The sequence below is a fragment of the Metopolophium dirhodum genome, chromosome 2 (assembly GCF_019925205.1).
Source record: "Metopolophium dirhodum isolate CAU chromosome 2, ASM1992520v1, whole genome shotgun sequence".
Lineage (NCBI taxonomy): Eukaryota > Metazoa > Arthropoda > Insecta > Hemiptera > Aphididae > Metopolophium > Metopolophium dirhodum.
The window spans coordinates 39,919,490-39,939,832 of NC_083561.1; the positions used below are offsets into that span (position 1 = coordinate 39,919,490).

Sequence of the window (20,343 nt, forward strand, 5' to 3'; positions counted from 1 at the left end):
AAATCACGAAAATTAGCAAATTATTTTGAGTTGAGAATTCATAAAAATTTTTCTTTTTAAATCTAAGATTTGAAAATGTAATATAAGATTACTCATAAGTTTGTCTACCTTTAACAAAAAAAAAAAATGTCTACAAGAAACTTAAATTAAAATTTTATGAGCGTCTGAAATTTATATTTTTACAACATTTGATATTCACTTGATTTCTCATGTAACAATTTTCTTATTTTATAGTAATTAAAAAATGAATGACTGTAGATACTTGAAAATTTCACTGAATGTTTAGATTAGCATTTTCTATACACCATAAAATGATGAAAATATTTTGACTCTTTTTGAGCTGTTTACGGACATTGTTAGTTTTCAATTTTTTTAGTTTGTTTTCTATAAATATCAATAAAATTTTATTTGTTGGGTAAAAAAGCGTGAAAATTTAATATAAGGCTCCTGATATTTCGCTATTCTAATAGCAGCTAAAAAATATTAAAAATACATAAAACGGGAATTTTTACGCAAAATCTATTTTCGAGAAAATCGATTTTGGTTTTTGGTGTAACTCTAAAACAAATGACCGTAAGGACATGAAATTTTGACTGAATGTTTATATTAGCATTTTCTATACACCATAAAATTTACAAACTATTTTGACTCTTTTTGAGCTGTTTACGGCCATTGTCAGTTTTCAATTTTTTTAGTTTTTTTTTCTATAAATATCAATAAAATTTTATTAGTTGGGTAAAAAAGCGTGAAAATTTAATATAAGGCTCCTAATATATCGCTATTCTAATAGCAGCTAAAAAATATTAAAAATACATAGGCACAATTTTTTTTTTCAAAATAAGGCTTAAAACAAGGCTCCACGTAAATAGGTTATATATAAATTACTTTATTCACAATAATATCATCAAATATACTTGATAATATCATAGGCTGACTGACCGTTTTCGCTCAGAATCGTTTTTCTTATACAATGATATTATATCATTGAATTCAAATTTAACACCATCCATTACAGTGACCCACTTGTAACCTACTGTACAGCAGATATACATCCACGTACCCACTTTTTTTTTATGTTTTTGAGTAATTTTAGGGTAAAATCACCAATTACAAAAATTATAAAGCATAATACTTTTGAGTGTAAGGCGTAGCAATTTGTTCAAAAATTTTCCTAAAAATATTTATATCCATCTAAATGATGTGTCATACCTTAAAAAATATTATTTTCTATAATTCTTTTAAGTAATAGGTAATTTTAGTATTTTACTCATAGATTTACCAAAATTCATAAAAATGATTTTACATGAATTAGTTTTATCTCAGTAGCGCGTGGTTAGTGCGTCTCAGAGAAAACAAATATTTTGCTGATATCCTCTTAAATATTCCGGCATAAATAAAAATGAAGTTAAGAAAAATTGATTCTCAGTTATTATTACTTGTTAACGACATTATATTGTCGATAATTTAATTTGATAGTTATAAACTTCTAAATATCCATCAATAAAATATAATACGCTTCATCTTTCATTCATAGGTCATTGACGTTTATATATATTGATATTATTTATTTTCTTACTAAAATAATGCACATTGCTATTGTAAGCAAAAAATAATAAATATATAAAAAAAATTGATATTTGTAGGTTTTTTTTAAAGACATCTTATTATAATCATTTATGAACAAATATTTTAACCGTCATGATTAAAACTATGTATAATATATTTGAACATATTATGTAAGCTAAAATTAAAAAGAAATCTTCGCAGTCGGTAGGATTCGAACCTACGCTCCCAGAGGGAATCTGATTTCTAGTCAGACGCCTTAACCGCTCGGCCACGACTGCTTGATGAAGAAACTGAGCAAAATCGTATATATTTTATGATACAGCATACATAATTCCAGAGAGAATTTCATAAGAACTATTCACTGAACATTATATTTTTTGTTTTAGACAATCACAGATAAAACTAAAATCGTATAATAAAATAATTCAATTTAAAAAAAAAAAAAGGTGGATAAGTGGATGTCGCTCTGCTGTACAGTAGGTTACATGTTGGTCGCGTAATAAATGGTGTTAAATTTGAAATCAATGATATAATATCATTGTATAAGACAAACAATTCTGAGCGAAAACGGTCAGTCAGCCTATGATATTATATATATATATTACCAAGTATATTTGATGTTATTATTGTGAATAAAGTAATTTATAAATAACCTAAAAACCTAACCTAACCTAAAAAAAACTAAAAAAATAGTAAATTGACAATGTCCCTAAACAGCTCAATATAAGTTAAAATATTTGGAAAATGATATGGTGTATAGAAAATGGTAATATAAACATTCACTCAAAATTGCATGTACGGTCATTTGTTTTAGAGTTACACCAAAAATTGCATGTACGGTCATTTGTTTAGAGTTACACCAAAAACCAAAATCAATTTTCTCGAAAACAGACTGCGTTTTATTTTTTTTTTTATTTTTGTGTCTGTCATCACCTTTTAGGACAGTAAAAGTGCTTGGATTTTCTTCAACAGTAACTTTTCTGATAGGAAAGTGAATCTAGTTGGTACTTTTGGGGGTCAAAAGTAAAATTTTCCCAGTAGTTTTCACAAGCGACGTGAAAAACAAAAGAAAAATTAAGGAAAAACGGGAATTTTTTACGCAAAGTCCGTTTTTGAGAAAATCAATTTTGGTTTTTGGTGTAACTCTAAAACAAATGACCGTAGGGACATGAAATTTTGACTGAATGTTTATATAAGCATTTTCTATACACCATAAAATTTACAAAATATTTTGACTCTTTTTGAGCTGTTTACGGACATTTTCATTTTTCAATTTTTTTAGTTTTTTATTCTATAAATATCAATAAAATTTTATCTGTTGAGTAAAAAAGCTTGAAAATTTAATAGAAGGCTCTTAGGTTATTGTTTCAAAGGCAGATGAAAAAAATTAAAATTCCGTAGTCACAGCTTTTATTTATAAGCATTTAAAGTTCAAATTTTGACAAAATACAGAAAAATCACGAAAATTAGCAAATTATTTTGAGTTGAGAATTCATAAAAATTTTTCTTTTTAAATCTAAGATTTGAAAATGTAATATAAGATTACTCATAATTTTGACCACCTTTATCAAAAAAATAAATGTCTACAAGAAACTTAAATTAAAATTTTATGAGCGTCTGAAATTTATATTTTATGGTGTGTAGAAAATGCTTATATATACATTCAGTCAAAATTTCATGTCCCTACGGTCATTTGTTTTAGAGTTACACCAAAAACCAAAATCGATTGTATCTAAAACAGATTTTGCGTAAAAATTCCCTTTTTTCCTTAATTTTTTTTTTTCACGTCGCTTTTGAAAACTACTTGGAAATTTTTACTTTTGACCCCCCATTTTACCAACTAGATTCACTTTCCTATCAGAAAAGTTACTGTTGAAGAAAATCCAAGCACTTTTACTGTCCTAAATAGTGATGACAGACACAAAAAAAAAAATAAAAAAAAAACACACATCATTGTAAAATCAATACATTCGTCGCTTCGCTCAGAATCTAAAAGGTCGAAAATTGTGCTAAAAGATAATAATATATCCGAATAAACACACAGACAACCATGCCGAGCTTGAGGTAACAAAACACGCATATAATGTAAACTTCAAAATCAGTGTACACTGTCACACACACTAATGTTGTGTCAAAAATATCGTGTATGTATATACCCTAACCTTATACCTAACACAGTATAGGTATAACTCACACATTTTAATATTTGAATTTAGATACCATGAAACAAATTTCTGTCTAAGAATACATGCAATAAGACAATCTAAAAATAATAATAACAGTAGTAAGATCACCGAATCATAACTAAATAACATTATGTATACCTGCTTACATTATTATTTTCAGATGTTTTAAAATTTTTTTAATATAATTATAGATACGCGTTAACCCTGTTTTTGAACTGAAAATAATGGTTGTGGACAAAGTTGTATTGGGCAACAATAAGGGCATGATGACAGTATTTTTTTTTTTTAATTTTAACTTTATTAGATTGTTATTGTAGTTAAAATAATGAAAAACGTTAAATAAATTATTTTTGAACGAGATAATGAAAGTTGATGAATAGCCACGTGACGTCAAAGAACGGACGGGTGCGCAGCTGACCCCTATCTTATTGATACGCTCATCTTATGCAGTTAACACATTCGTAATCATATATACAATATTGAATATAGGACACCCTGACTATTGTAAAATAATAAGAAATATAAGCATTCCGGTAGTATCATCCTGTTAACTTTTCATGGAGAAATAACGTCAAAAATCTAGCCGTCGGACCAGGAATCGAACCCAAGTCCCTCATCGCTTGTCGGGCGATTGCTCACCGCTGAGCTACCTGATCGGATAGATCCATGACGGGGACCAGGTAAATTGGGTCCGCGATAATTTGGGTACATTTTGAAAGCGTAAGTTGAGTCCCGTAAAAATAAGTAGTAGGTAAGTTGGTCGCCTATAAATCCACTTACTTACCTGTTCGCCCCAATTATTCAAGCTTTTACCAAGAGGCAAGAACATAATATTATAATAAACACATATATTTATATAACCTACCGTTTATACAATTTATACAATATGATTTTTTATTTTTTTTTTTATTTATACCGAGAACATAATATTTTATACGATAATATATTTAGGACATAATATAATTACGTAATATAAAATAATAAAATATATAATTTGTAACGAAGTTTTATTTTTTTTTTTTTCAATATGTTTACTTGATCAATTTTCTCGTAATAAATACTAATAACAGGTCGCTGTAGAAATATAATACATTAATGACCAGGGCTCGTAATTTTATGCATTCAAATATGCACTAAAAAGTTCAAAAATATACATTTATATGCTCTAACATTTTTTAAATTATGCACTCAAAATATGCATAATGTAAAAAAATCATGAGCAAAATTTAAAATAATAAGAATAAATCTATGAATTTAAAAAATACAAATTCCACCACAAAATATTTTGCAAACTCTTTGTTTTTTTTCCGGCATTGTTTGAATAAAATATGAATAATGTGTAATACGGTACCTCGCACGAAAACACTAAAACAAGAAATTGAACGGACGAACGCATACGACTCATATGAGTAAACTCATCGGCGAGTGCAAGAAAACTATACTGTTATTACTGTACCAATGTACAAAATTATAAATGCTAGTTGGTGAGAAGCTGCACGCGTGTTCAGGTTAGTTTCGACGACGGACTTTGTACGGTGGAGGATGGTAGTGGTATCGATTACATTATTTCCGCGGTACTACGTAAAATGCATAAAATCTAAATAGGCATGTACTATTATAGGACACTAGGTAGTCACACACACACACTGAATAAGAATAAATCAAAACACTATAATTTTGTAAACGGGAAAGTAAATAAAAACGAGAAACTTTTCAAATATGTAATAAATAAATATTTCTAATAAATATCATGTTCAGAGCATTTATCAGTTCCTATATCTATAATGGAGTACACTGATAAATAACCATTAAATAATTAATAAAAGGGTGACATTTTTCTTCGGGCAAGTCACGGTGTCCGGAGAAAGATGCCGCCATCCCCCACCTGGGCATTGCAGAAACCTACGGGTGCCCAACTTGAAATTCTGCCAAACCTAAAAACGTGTTTCAACCAACCATTACAACCCCCCCCCCCCCCCAATATAAAATAACAAATAGTTGATGGTCATAGTTGCCGGGCTCAAAGTTCAATAAAAAAAAAAAAATATAACTGCTGCAATTATTATTATAACAATATTAAATTAATACAATTATGAAATAATAATATTAATTGGGTATTAATACTTAAGTCAGCACTCATGGTCGGACATGTAATACAATTTAGAATATTGATATTTTAAATGGAATTTTTGACGGAATCAGTCGAATATGTCTAAATAGTAGGTAGTTAAGGTTGTACTGTGTTAAACGTGGTTCTGTTTTGACAAAATTTGAGGATATTTTTTTGAATACATTTTAAAATATATGACTTATTGGCTCCACCCAGTGCCATAGACAGGAATTTTATATGGCAGCACGGAAAAAACAAAACAGTTGTTTGTACTATAAAAATAGTAGGATTGATTGTACATTATAATAAAATTGCTATAGGGATAGCTATAAGGTTAATCAGATTTACTAAAATATTATAGTTATCCGAACTGAAATATGCTATTTTAACTATATTTTTTAGTTAATTCAAACATTAAAAACTGCATTTACTATAAAACATAGAAAACCTAACCATAACTAATAACTATATTTATATAGTAATAATAAGAAAATCATTTTAGTTATTTTACTTATTAAATAGTTATATTTACAATAATTTTTTTAACTATAATAATATTATAGTCATTTTTTTCCGTGAGGAAGGAGGGGGGGGGGTTATTATAATAATAACGCGTTATGGTAAATTAAGAAAAAATAACACATTATTTATACCTTTAAATTTTTATTTTGGTAATCTTTATAATAATTTAAATTATATAGATCTATTTTTCTTCGTTTTTTTGATTCGTCCAGTACTTTTTCCGGTGTGATTTCAATATTCCGATAATAACTTAGTAAAAATTTCACTGCTAGCACCTCTAACGTGGGTAACTTTAGTAAAATAATTTGTTATAACACGCGTTTTTGTTTTTTCGTTAGGATTCATTCAATTTTCAATTTTTTTATCCACTCTTCAACAAATTTCAAATGATCAACATGGGTTTTAAGTTTTAACTATAATAAATATATTTTAAATCGCGGTCTTATCTGTTAGGTTCCACAGTAACAAAATAGTTACGGTGATGGTGATTTGTCAGTGGGACCTTTAGACATAATATACCTTACTTATAATCAATAACATCTGCACAAACATCTATTACTATTATTGATAAACATTTTAAAAAATATATATAAAATATACTTGTAGTTTTAAACATGGCTCCACCTCCGGTTACCGACTATGTAAGAACAGCAATAATAATTTATTGTAATGATACAATAATAATAATTTTAGATATACATTTTTGTTTTAAAGTATTTTTTTGCTGTTATTTTTAATGTCAACTCTTAATAATATTTTCGGAGTAAAGAGAATAGGGGATTCAAACGGAAACTGTGTTTATAATAAGATACAAAAGGAAGGTTTCCCACGGTGTTATATATATTATAAAAACAGCCAGTGGTTTAGAGGGGATGGGGAAAGAAATATTGATATGTTACGAATTGAGATGTTGGTTATGTTTAAATGATTGTGCAATTTCAGTATTGCCCACCATTTGCCATTCGCCTTTTACATTTTCTAGCTAGATATGTTTTTTTTAAAAAATATTATTGTATATTAAAAATAAATTATGTAGGTTTAATTTTAATATTATGATAATATGTGTTCTCTATTTAATAACAAAAATGATAATAATAATTTTTATTTATGGAAAAAAATTTCAAATTACATAAAATAAAATATAATAACAGTGGTGAATAGGGTATACATATTACATGCCTATATTATGTATTTATGTAACAAGTAATTTTATATTAGTAATAACTAATAAGTTTATAGAAATAAGAGAGAACGAAAAATAATATATAAATATTAAATAGCTATATGTATACATAAAAATATTTATTTTTTTTTTCGATTTTAGGTTATAAGTTTTTTTTTTTTTTTTATATTTATATTTAATTTATTTAAGCATATTTACAATCTATACAATTTGTACAATAAGTAAATTTGATAACATAGGTAATTAAAATGACTTGAATGTCTTGAAGGGGGAAAACCGTCCATCAACAGTACCTCCTATTTAATTTGATGGGTCATAAAAATATAAAAATATAAAGTGATATGAATACATGAATTATTATGAGAATAATAGGGTAATATGTGATACACATTGGTAAGAGAAACAAAAAAAGAGTAATATGAGAGAAAAAAAAATAAAATAAAAACATATAAGTTAAATCAAATATTTAACAAATTTAATAATGTAGTATTAAATAAATCTAAATTATTATTTGAATTTGTAATTGTAAATATTGTATCATTAATATAATATATTGTTAGATGTGAAGTAACTTTATGCCTATTATTAATTAAAAATATTACCTACTCATTTAACGGTGACAATAGTTATCTTGTCATCGTAATATCACAGACAACAGTAAGTACCTTCCTACTTAATATCGGTGCTTTTTTTTATAAATATGTTATATCTTGTCGATACATAATATTGTATAGTACCTACTTAATAATTATACACACATAATAATATTTTACAATTATACTGTTATATAAATAATATAAATAATTAAATTATGAATTATTGTTTTATGTGATATATTCCTACAAAGATTAATAATTATGTTAGTTGTTTAAATCTGATGGTGTTACTTTTCATTCTTAAACTAAACACAAAGATGTTTGAATGGACAAACAATAAGACAACACTGCCAAAAAATAAGCTACAGTTTTTAATGATTTTATATTTCAGTATCATCTCATGTACCTCTATTTATATAGTTTTTTAAAAAAACAATTGAGATTTAAGAGTTAATAAATGTATGTGTCAAAACATATTGTATATACGTGTCCAACATCAATAGTTTTTAATAGTAACATATTTGTTTTTTATTACCTACAAATACATTTTTATTAGATGAAATTTCATATACCGATATACCTATACATATATATAACATAATTTTTCGGTGAGTCCCTCCTACTTTCCTGTAACACAGAATATAACAATATTGCCTATAATCTATATTGTATATAGATTATAATATTATAAACCTACCTAAACTATCTAAAATAACTACTTAAACGTTGACATGTCACAGTGTGTTTAGCGGGAGGGAGCTTTTTTTTATGAAAAGCTGTAGATGAAATATATAGGTATTACCAATGTAATATGTGTTATTGAATCTTGTATTAAATATTTGAAGCATAATATAAATAAATAGGATATTTGAGCGTGAGTATAAAATAAATACAACGAGACTTCGGTTCAAATTAAAAATAAGGAAAGTTGGTTGAAAATTTGGATTATAATTTTGCAACTGACATCCAATCTTGTATGAGTAAGTATGTCCTTTTCCCAAGTAATATCTATCCCATAAACGTCAAAATTATCGTCACGCTGATAAAATGCTGTACACGCGAAGACGTACGAAATCCCTTTTGAGTTTTTCAACATTAATTCATTACCAGCTATTACCACACATCCCGTCGTTCGCACCAGAACACTTATCGATTTGTACACTTGTCATACGACATACATGACATGAGATTTAATGTGATAATTTATATAATATAGATGTGCAAAGTTAGGTAGAATATCGACAATAGAACTAGTCCTTTTCTGAGATAATATTATGTTTTTAACCAAAGTTAAATGCGATAAATTTTTATTATATGAGTAATTTTTCTTAATTTCTAAAAAAGATATTTATTTTATTTTTCTGGTCTAACAATATTCTTTTTCTTTTATATTTGATTTTTTTAATTTGGGCAATAGGTCTTGCAACGTAAACCAGTACGTAAAATATTTATAAATGTATATATCTATTTTTTGAAGATCGAATAATTGAAGATTTATTATAATTTGCTATATTATTTTCATTTAAAGCTAATTAAAAGACTGTGAATAAAAATTACTCAACATAAAACTATTCCCAATACAAAAATATTGTAAAGGAAGTTCTCAAGTAACAACAAATATAAACATTGTTTGCGGTCACTTGCGTTTTCAATGTCTAAAAATAATGTTACTGTTATAAGTTGGAATATAGTATGTAAAAACTAAATTATACTAAATGTCAGGTTTCAATTAACTAGCCAACTAGGTGAGAATATATAATTATTTTATAATAATTAGTATGAATCATAATACTCTATATTATATACATTCAATTTTCATTATTGTTTTTTGAAAAATAAATTACATTTTAAATATAATACCATTAATACTAGTAGGTACTAAATTTTGCGTATTTTAAATAATTACAATACCGTTAAATATTAATTTCTGTAAAAAAAAAAATGATTTAAATTATTGTATTTATCACTATTGCCAGCATCTCTTGTGGTACAAGTAATGCTTTGACGTCATCGGACGTACAAAAATATTGTAAAGGAAGTTCTCGAATACCGAAAAACATTGTTTTCAGTCCTTACGTTTTTAATGTATAAAAATATTATTGTCGAAATATTACCCTATTATTATTATAGATATTTTTGAAGTATTTGCTATAGTTACTGAAATACTTTTAATTCAAGTTTACCCTATTGGTGTTATAATATTCGTGTTAAAAATATTTATATAAAAACATTTTTTTTAGAATCTGAATGTGAATATTCTATTGGTTCTATCCATGATGAAAAAGCTATACATGCCCGAGAGAATTGTCTGATTTGTGATTTTAGTTTACTTCATTCGCTTAATTTTCGTAATATGCCTACTTATTCTAATTTATATGCCATCGAGGAAATGTACTAACCTTATCGGTGACTCAGGTTAATTGTGAACGAGTGATTAGCAAATTAAAAATTCTCAAAAATCGTCCACGTGCTTCACTATATTATCTAATGACCGCTTAGATGCTTTTTTATAAATGTCTGTAGAAAAAGATGTATTTAATGATTTGAAGTTTGAAGATATTTTGGATATTATTAAAAACTCATATTATCATACTGTATCTAAATTACTATCGTACTTATACATAATAGCATAAATATATAATTGTAAGATTTAATTTTTCATACTGCTATATACATAGTGTTACTGTTTTATACCTATGTTAATATTAAATTTTAAATTTTCTTTTTAATCAACATAAAAAAAATGTTCTTAAATCCTAATTCTTGTACTACTATATAGGTACTATAAAGGAAAATTTAATATTTTGTTAGTTTAAGTTAGGCCGATGAATGTAGAAAAATGGGCCAGTTTCTTACAGAGAATAGTGGGCCGAAACCCTTCCAGTCCGACCCTGTAGGTAACATCTAGATAAATATGTATAAATCTGTATAGATGTATAATATAAATCTACTAATGTAAATTGATGTTTATTGATGAAAATAAAAAACAAAAAATATATAACAAATTTATGTTTTCATTTATATTATTATATCTAAACTAAGTAGCTGAATACCTATCGTCTTTTATCAGTTTTTATATTACAGGTATTATAGAGCATAGAGATTACCTCTAAGCCATTATTGCAGGGCTTGAAATCGAAATAAAATTTTTCGATTTTAATTTCAATTTTGCTTATCGATTTTAGTTCTTTTTGATTTAAATTTAAAAATAATTTATCGATTTTAGTTTTTTTCGATTTCAATTTAAAAATAATATATCAATTTTAGTATTTTTTGATTTTGATTTAAAAATAATATATCGATTTCATTATATTATGATTTTGATTTTAAATATAATTTTCTTTTTTTCAATTTTAGATTACATTTTAAAATTTAAATATCAAATTTATACTATTATTATTTCAATGTCACTGAAATATTTTCAATTTATGAACTTTAACTATACATTTTTGATTATTCTTTATTACTTTTACATTTCAATCAATGTGAAATTTAGATTAGATTTTAGATTCTGATATTGATTAACTTTACCAATTATCGCAACCAGGCCCGTATTTAAGGGAGGGCTCGGAGGAGCAATTGCCCCTGGCGGCAGTATAAAAATTAGGTTTAGGGGCGGCAAAATATTGAAATGGTCAAAAATGTAAAATGAAGGTTAGCCCCTGGCGGCAATATTTGTTAATACGGGCCTGGTCGCAACCATTTAAAATTTAAATAATAATGCCCAAGATCTAACGTTTACCTAGTGTTTAGACTTTTTTAATAACAAAACACTTAAGAGCCACCAAAATTAAAGATATTACCCAATAGATTGTTATGCTTTTTCAATTTTTTAAAGATTTTACAACGTCATAACTAATAACCGGGCATGAGCGGCATACACGGCAAGCTTCAGCAAACTGAACAGTCAAATCGACAAAATGTAATGATTGAGATTGACGACGCGTAGCAAATTAAATTATTAAAACTATTTTAGTATTTTAGGTTATTGGTTTAAACTTAACAACATAGGTACGCGCCACGCACTAAGATATTATTATCTTACCTCCATAATACAAAATATCTATATACGGAATAAATAATGTACGATAATGGAAAAATTATTTTTCCAAGCATTTTACTTAATAATAAGTTAAATGTGTGTATGGAAATAAAACTTGCAATAACAACAACTATCGCCTGTCGAACGCTGATTCCTTTTATCCTATAATATGTAGGTACACTATATTGTAAAGATTCTATTTTAACTTTCAAGAAAACAAAATATTAGACACAAGTTATTAATATTATTACTAGTAATTAGTTATTACTATTGTGCATAATACGCAATATGGTCATTATGTAAGTATATAATAGTCAATGCTATAACTTATAACCCAATATATCAATGCGTGTGCCTATTAACAATATAAAATATAAATAGACCTGATGGCTGTATGCCTGTATACTTTTTAATTTTAAATTAAATGTTTTTTGTAATTTCTTTAAAATCGATATTATTATGATATGATTTCGATATTGATATAAATTATCGATTTCAACTTTTTTCAATTTTAATATAAATTTTGGAAATCATTAACCAGCATTAATGATTTCGATATTACTTTTGATTTTTTAAAAAATTATTAACGATTTTTATCGATATTTAAAATCGATTTTGAAATCGATTTCAAGCCCTGCATTATTGATATTATAATTATAATTATAATAAATTATTTATTAGATCACATTGATTTATTAAAAAAAATTTGTTTCTGAGTACTCTTTTAACTCGTTTTTTTTTTTTTTTATTGAACTTAAGCCCGACGACTATGGCCATTAGCTGTTGTAGGGGTTATGAACTGTAGTAGGGGTAAGGTTGGTACGGTAGGTTGATTTTACGATTATTTTAACGGTTGTTACGGTAGGTAGCAAACACGTGTATGTGTGGCGAGGTTTTTAACTACTATGAACCCGGGTGGTCACCCATCCGGGAGCTAATAGATGTGGCTGTTACTTACTCCCAGTCGCATTCCGCGACTGATAGCAGCCAACACTCGTTTTTTTATTTCTTTAACCAACGGCAACCATATGTATAAACAAAATAATATTCAATTTTGCGACCGATGTTGACAACAATTTCAGAGAAGGTTTTAGAAGATATCAGAAAAGTATCAATAGTAGTTTGATCTACGTTAAAAAGTCAAAAATCAAAAAAATCGATAGAATATAAATAATTTATTGAAATAAAAATTAACTATACCTTTTACTAATTACTATACAATACCCTACTTTCCAACTATTATAAGTAACAGAAAAATTAGATAAATAATTTGATTACACGCCAACAAGAAGTGACACAGCAAACATGCAATACCTATTGCCATATAGATAGGGGATCTGGTTACCAGTTCTATATGGTCTGACAGAAAGACACTTGTTCGAATGTAAACTGGCTAAATGGTCATAATATGTTAGAAATATTTTGTTTAGTGTTCAAAATATAAAAAAAAAATTACATTTGTACTATTGTTAATATCAAAAGTCATAAATTAGGTTTTTACAAATTTAAATTATGAGTGACACACGTAAATATATTCTAGTTTATTGTAATAGTCGTTTAATCAAAAAAAAAAGTAAATCAATTTCGATCTTAAATTTTATTCAATATTTATTTTTTTTGATTTTTTTGTCGGCATCCCCAAATTAACATCTCTGTATGATTATTTCAATTTAATTTTAAACATTTTGTAATTGTTATATCCATTTATGTAAACCTAAAAACAAAAATAATTAGGATAACCAGTAAATTTTAATAAGTTACTAATTATTTGTACAAAGGTCAAATGCAAGGTGATATTATTCTGTTTATTTTTCTGTGCCACTCAGTCGTATATTTGTCGTTAATTTTTTTTTTTTTTTGGGGGGGGGGCACTTAATTTTTTTCTTTAGCCTTTGAAATGCTAGAATATCTAATTATGACCCCTTTGTTCATAAAGTATATTTACTATATTTATGACTATATATTTATGTTAACAACTATGGTACCTACATTTAATATAACAATGTATTGATATTATTGTAAACCCTAGGTCAATGTATTCATTAATAAAAACATATTATTATATTAATATATTATCATTATATCAAAATGTGTTGTAAACAAAACATTCCGTTTTTTATTCGAATATTATTAAAATTTACTAAGAAAAATACAAGAGTATATATTAAGGCTTTTGAAAGCTGGTCGTTTTTTGTGCATTTAGACCATTAAGCGGAAAAAAATATACTTCCAGAAGTCCAATTTAATTTTAAAAAAATATAAGAATTTCTACGATTTTTGTATGTGTTTTATAGGGAGCGAATTTTTTTTAGTAATACTTAAGTAAAAGTGAATTTTGAAAAAAAAATAATAATTTGGTACTTTACGTTTATATACTAAATAAACAATACTATAAATCAAAAATCCATTTCCTACATAACTTAGAAAAGAGATTAAAGAATTCAAATATGTTTTCAAAATTAAAATAGGGCTTTTGGTACTGGGTGAATTTTTCTTCCTCTTTTTAGGAGTGTCGTGACACATGGGAGTTTAACAATTTTTGTTCACAAAGTATAGTAACGTGACTTTGCGTATGTACGTTACTGAGGTAGCGAGGTCCAAGAATCTTAGAACTCGTTCACACTAATGATCAGTTATTACACACACAGTCACAGAGTACTGACCGTGGATGTACAATATTTCCTAAATCCAGCCTCTTCAAATGGTACGCTTTCAACGGTCTTAACTTTTAATTTTTATCAAATATATAATATAATATAAAACAAACCAAAAAAAAATTCAGGGGGGGGGGGCACGTGCCTCCAGTGCCCACCCCCTGGCTAGGTTAGGTTAGGTTACGGCACCGAGTGGTGGGTTCTAACTTGTAATATTGTCTCGTCTCAGTTTTATCATGACAGTTAAAGAAAAAAACTAAAAAAATTTAAAATTTAAAATGTCCGTAACGGTTCATAACGGGTCAAAATATTTTGTATATTTGATCAAGTATGGGAATTTATAAGATATTATAATATGTTGTAAATTTCAAGTATCTACAGTTATTCCGTATTCGTGTTTAAAATTTTAATTACAACGAAATAAGAAAATCGCTACATGTCTACGTGAGAAATCAAGAGAATATCCAATAATGTTAAAATTTCATTTGACTTTCCGGTGGTTGTAGGACACTTTGTACGGTCACCTAGGAAAAATTAAAACCGCGGACAGTTTGTACTATTTTAGGTAGAAAACATTTTATACATATATATTATGTATGTTTTACTAATTTAGTAATTAATTTTAATGTAGTTTAGGTACTAAATTCACGATCTAAATTTTTGAGCAATTTAATTTTGTCATATCTTGTAAAATATATTTCCTGGTTTATTTATATCGTACAAAGTGTCCGCGATCGATTTTTATTAATATATTTTTACCATACAAAGTTTCCGCGATCGATTTTTATCAATTTATTTTCACCGTACGAAAATATGTCCGCGGTATGCAACTCAAATAATAGATAGTAGGTACAAAGTGTCCGTTTACCCTTTCCGGTAGATATTTTTACAAAGGTAGACACATACTTATGAGAAATCTTGTATTAAATGTTCTAATGTTAGATTTTAAAATAAAAATTTTTATGAATTTCGAACTCAAAATAATTTGAACTTTAAATGCTTATAACAAAAAATTGTGACTGTATTTTTAATATTTTTCAAATGCCTTTGTAACAATATATATTGAATGTTCAAGCTGTAAAATTTTATTAACATTTATAGAAAAAAAACTAAAAAAATTGGAAACTGAAAATGTCCGTAAACCACTCAAAACAAGTCAAATTATTTTGAAAATTTTATCGTGTATAGAAAATGCTAATATAAACATTTAGTGAAAATTGCATGTATCTAAAAACCAAAATTGATTTTGTCAAAAACCGATTTTACTTAAAAATTCCTGTTTTTATTTTTATTTTGTTTTTTCCCGTCGCTTTTAAAACTATTGGAATTTTAAACTTTGACCTTCTGAATGAACCAATTAGATTCACTTTCCCATCGATGGAGATACTGTTGAAAAAAATCGAAGCGGTTGTACTGCACAAATACGGTGATGTCAGAAACAAAAAAAAATTTTAAAAATTAAAAAAAAAAAATTATCCACTTATCGCTCCACTCAGAATCTAAAAAAAAAAATTTGTTACACCTTTCTATTTTAGATTATGTAATTTTGAATACAAATTTATTTTATTAGTGGCTTAGACGACAGGGGGTGCCCCCTACGAATCCACGCCTGATCTACATATTATATATTATTATAATCATATCCTAAACAGAAATGTAAGAAAACGGCCTTCTTATGTATATTGGACCGCAAAATTAGCATATTATAATGATTTTGAAGTGTCTTATACTCTAATGCAATACGCCATTGTTTATTGAACACAGCGCCACACGGCCTAAACTGGTACTATCGGTGAACAGTCTGGTGATCCCGTGGTCGATGGACTGGACTAGTGTTAGTAGACCAGTTGCAACCAGACACGACGCACGTACTATATTATATTATACATTGTCAGTATAGATGAGTCAGTTAGTCGATTCGTAAATTGGGAAGTACCCATTAAAGTAAGCGTACACCGAGAAATCTCTTCAGTGCTGGTCCTTCGCTGTTCGTATTCAAAAAAATACCTAATAATTGTCTCTGTTGTTTTCGTAAAATTCACCATAAACCAAAGAATTGCCACATCCTGCAAATCACAATATGGCTGAGACTTGTGCGATCCCGGATTGTCAAAATAATTCGAAGAAAGTGTCGTTATTTCTGTGAGTATACAATATACATATATAGGTACTCGCATTATAGTTATTATTTTTAAATTTAATAGGCATTAAGAGGATGTTACACCGGCATGTGTTGTTTCCGTCTTACACATGTACGACGTACACAAAATGTGTTTACACAGTCCGAGTAGAATTCGCTGAAATTTGGTTGTAGAATAAAAATTAAAAAATATCTTAAATAGATGGATTTTAAATTATTTTGTTTTGCGTTATTTTTCGTTTAATGATATGTATTCTATAAATTACGTTTTGCGTTATGTTAAATGTAATGATAGGTATATTATAGTAAAGTATGTTTCGTTATGTTTTGTTTTGCGGCATTTGATTATTTTTGATTATCGCTATCCGTTATAATTATGTTTACAAATATTTTTTGTCAAATATAACGTATTATTATAACGTTTGCGAGCCCTGCATAAAGTTAATCGGTAAGTTAGAAATAAAATAAGTTCAAATCCCTATATTGAGCATTTGAAAAATACCTCCCTATAGATATCGGAATTTTCATAGTAAGTAGGCACCAACTATATAACATTTTTTAATAGAAATCAACCTCAATGTTAAAAATTTAAATAAATTGTATTTTCCAAAACGTCATGAAACACACAAAAAAAATGGTACTTAAATGATCTGCTAGTAGAGTGTACCTTGTAATAGATTAAGTCACTATGAAATTATTATAATGTATGTGTTACATATGAATAAAATTCAAAGACACATCGTTGCTAAGAAAAACCGATTATAAGCGAAGACGATCGTCAGCCTATATGATGACTAAGTATAATATTATGTTCTAAGTCCTAAGATATAAATCATATTTTACTATTGGCAACACGGAAGGTTGAATTAATTTTTGCCGAAAACGTTAAAATTTGAAAATCTCATTGTGTGTATCAATAGCGTAATTTGGGGGGGGGGCGCAACTGGTGCATTTGCCCCAGTCTAGTATTTACATTAACCTTTAGTCGGCACATTTACCCCTCCCCCTCCACATAACCACTATAGCACTATGCTATGAGAATCTGAGTGAAAAAAATGTTGAGTCGGAAAAGCAGTGAAAAGTAGCCCTAGTCTAATAAAAACTGAATTGACGCTACTGGTGTGTATAAAATATTAATATATAATAATATACGTAAAAGTTTGAACCCTCATAATATTTTTGAATTATTATAAAATAACTAAACTGGTTATTCTTCGTTTTAAAATCTAATTTCGTATAAATGTTAACTTCAAATGTCTACATAAAATAATTGTGCTTATATATTTTTTAGATTATTTGGTTTCAGTATGAACTAATATACTTATGAGGGACTTTGTATTACATTATTAAACCTTAGCTACCTACCAGAAAACAAAACCACTCTCAAAGTTTAAAAGTGAAGCATTCCTACTGTAGGTTAGGTTGTTACCAAAAGGTAATAGTTAACACACACATAAGTGTTTAAAAAAACATACCATTGTAAAATTAATAAATTTGAAACACGTTCTATTTCACGAATAACCAAATTCACCTCACTCTAGTTATTTATCAAAATTATGTGTAGCCCGAAACAACAATGATGATATTATAATTGGTTTAAAATACTATAAATTGTTACGTGTATTTGTTAAGTCAATGTATAATTAATTAAATTTTGTATGTTCCCTTAGAATTCCTCCTCCGATAAGAATATATGGTGGAATAGGATTAAAGTGGATACAACTGATACGGCACGTCTATCCAAATTTCTCACCAGAGAACATATACCGTCCGAAGATATGCAGCGAACATTTCAAAGAAAAAAATTTCATACCCTCAGACAGGTCGATGTTAAAAAGTTTTGCGCTTCCAACCGTGTTTAACACTGTACGTCACTTATATGTCGACATCCGTGAGTTTAAAACGTTACTGTTCTGCATTTAATAGTGCTCAACCGTTTTCTAATATCGCTGAAAATTTTTTTGTCTTCGTCCATTTAGATCGGTGGCAGATCAACAATACTGCAGCAGGCATGAATTCAGCTGCACATGATATGTCAGTGATCAGAAATAATACAGGCCACACATATTCAATAGCTGATTGTGTTTCAGTGCCATCGGTGCCAAACCCGTCTAACAATACCATAGGTGAGTTGAGTACTTTCCAAATATAAATTTTTTAGTTAAAAACGTTTAATTTCCATTTTAAAGAAACGAGACCCACGACACAAAATGTATCCAACCCTACGTCACTCACTAATCACGCAGGCCTCCAAGAACATTCCAATCAGACAGTCGTGACGTCATCTAGATCTTTGCGAACAAGGTATTAACCTCGAGATATTGATCTAACGCAGTGGCGGTCAAATGATTTTGTCAAAGGGGATTTGTTAAAAATATAATTTATGGTTATCAGATCTTAAACATTGAAAAAAGGTTAAGGGAGGGGGGATGGGTTACATCCCTCATCAACCCCTGTTTTACCGCCACTGATCTCAAGTATATTTAAAAAATATTGTCTTCTTAATAATTTGGTTTTGATTTATATTTTAGAAAAAGAAAATTTGCATGTCATTACTGTAATGCAATAGATTCAGAGGTGTATAACAAACGTATAAAGCGTATCTGAGTACCTGCTTCAACATATATGAGTTATGACTAAAAATTAAAAAATAAAATTGAACAATAATAAAAAAAAGCTATATTTAACATTATAATTATATGGATCACGATTCATGATCTTGTTTTTTTTTATTTATATTATATTAAGCCAACTATTGCCTATTGTTAAATGCTAATTGATTTTTGTGTAAGTTTTTTTATCTACCTACTTATAAGTTATAGGTATAAAATATAAATGTTTTTTTGAAAGAAATTGTTATTTAGTTTTGTGTAAATATGGGTGCCTGGGTTTTTAATTTCCATAACTCTGGAATTTTATTTTTATTTTTAGAAATTATATAACTATTATAATATTAAAAAAGAATACCTATAAACTATAATATATAAATCAAAACTCAAGAGACAACAAAACATTAAAGTAAACCAATTTGTATATTATTTAAAGTATAAATTATACATAATCACTATTATTTTTCAATACTATCACTACTGTTTTTCTGATCCTGTTTTAAAACAACATCGTATGGTGACCTATTTAATTTGACAGTTAAGAATTAACAGAAAATTAATTATATGATTTATAATAATTATTGGACTAGGTACCTATATTATGTATATATATTACTTTAATTATTGTACTATTTATGCAGCTAGAAATAAAATATGACCAATGACCATTGACCATTGTTAATGGATTATTGTAATTTATAGAATTCGAACAATAAGACGTTGAATGAATGTCGA

The 20,343-nt window shown here is 27.4% G+C and overlaps 1 protein-coding gene and 1 non-coding gene across 2 annotated transcripts; one reads left to right on the forward strand and one right to left on the reverse strand.

The window, feature by feature from the left end:
- Window positions 1–1,762: 1,762 nt before the first annotated feature.
- Window positions 1,763–1,844, reverse strand: Trnas-aga (transfer RNA serine (anticodon AGA)). The gene has a single exon. It is a non-coding gene; the product is annotated as a tRNA-Ser (tRNA).
- Window positions 1,845–16,728: 14,884 nt separating this feature from the next.
- Window positions 16,729–19,665, forward strand: LOC132938150 (uncharacterized). The gene is made up of 5 exons (XM_061004836.1): window positions 16,729–17,001; window positions 18,670–18,890; window positions 18,979–19,125; window positions 19,189–19,303; window positions 19,531–19,665. The coding sequence occupies exons 1-5, from the start codon at window positions 16,940–16,942 to the stop codon at window positions 19,604–19,606; spliced, it is 621 nt and encodes a 206-aa protein (XP_060860819.1). The 5' UTR covers window positions 16,729–16,939; the 3' UTR covers window positions 19,607–19,665.
- Window positions 19,666–20,343: the final 678 nt, after the last annotated feature.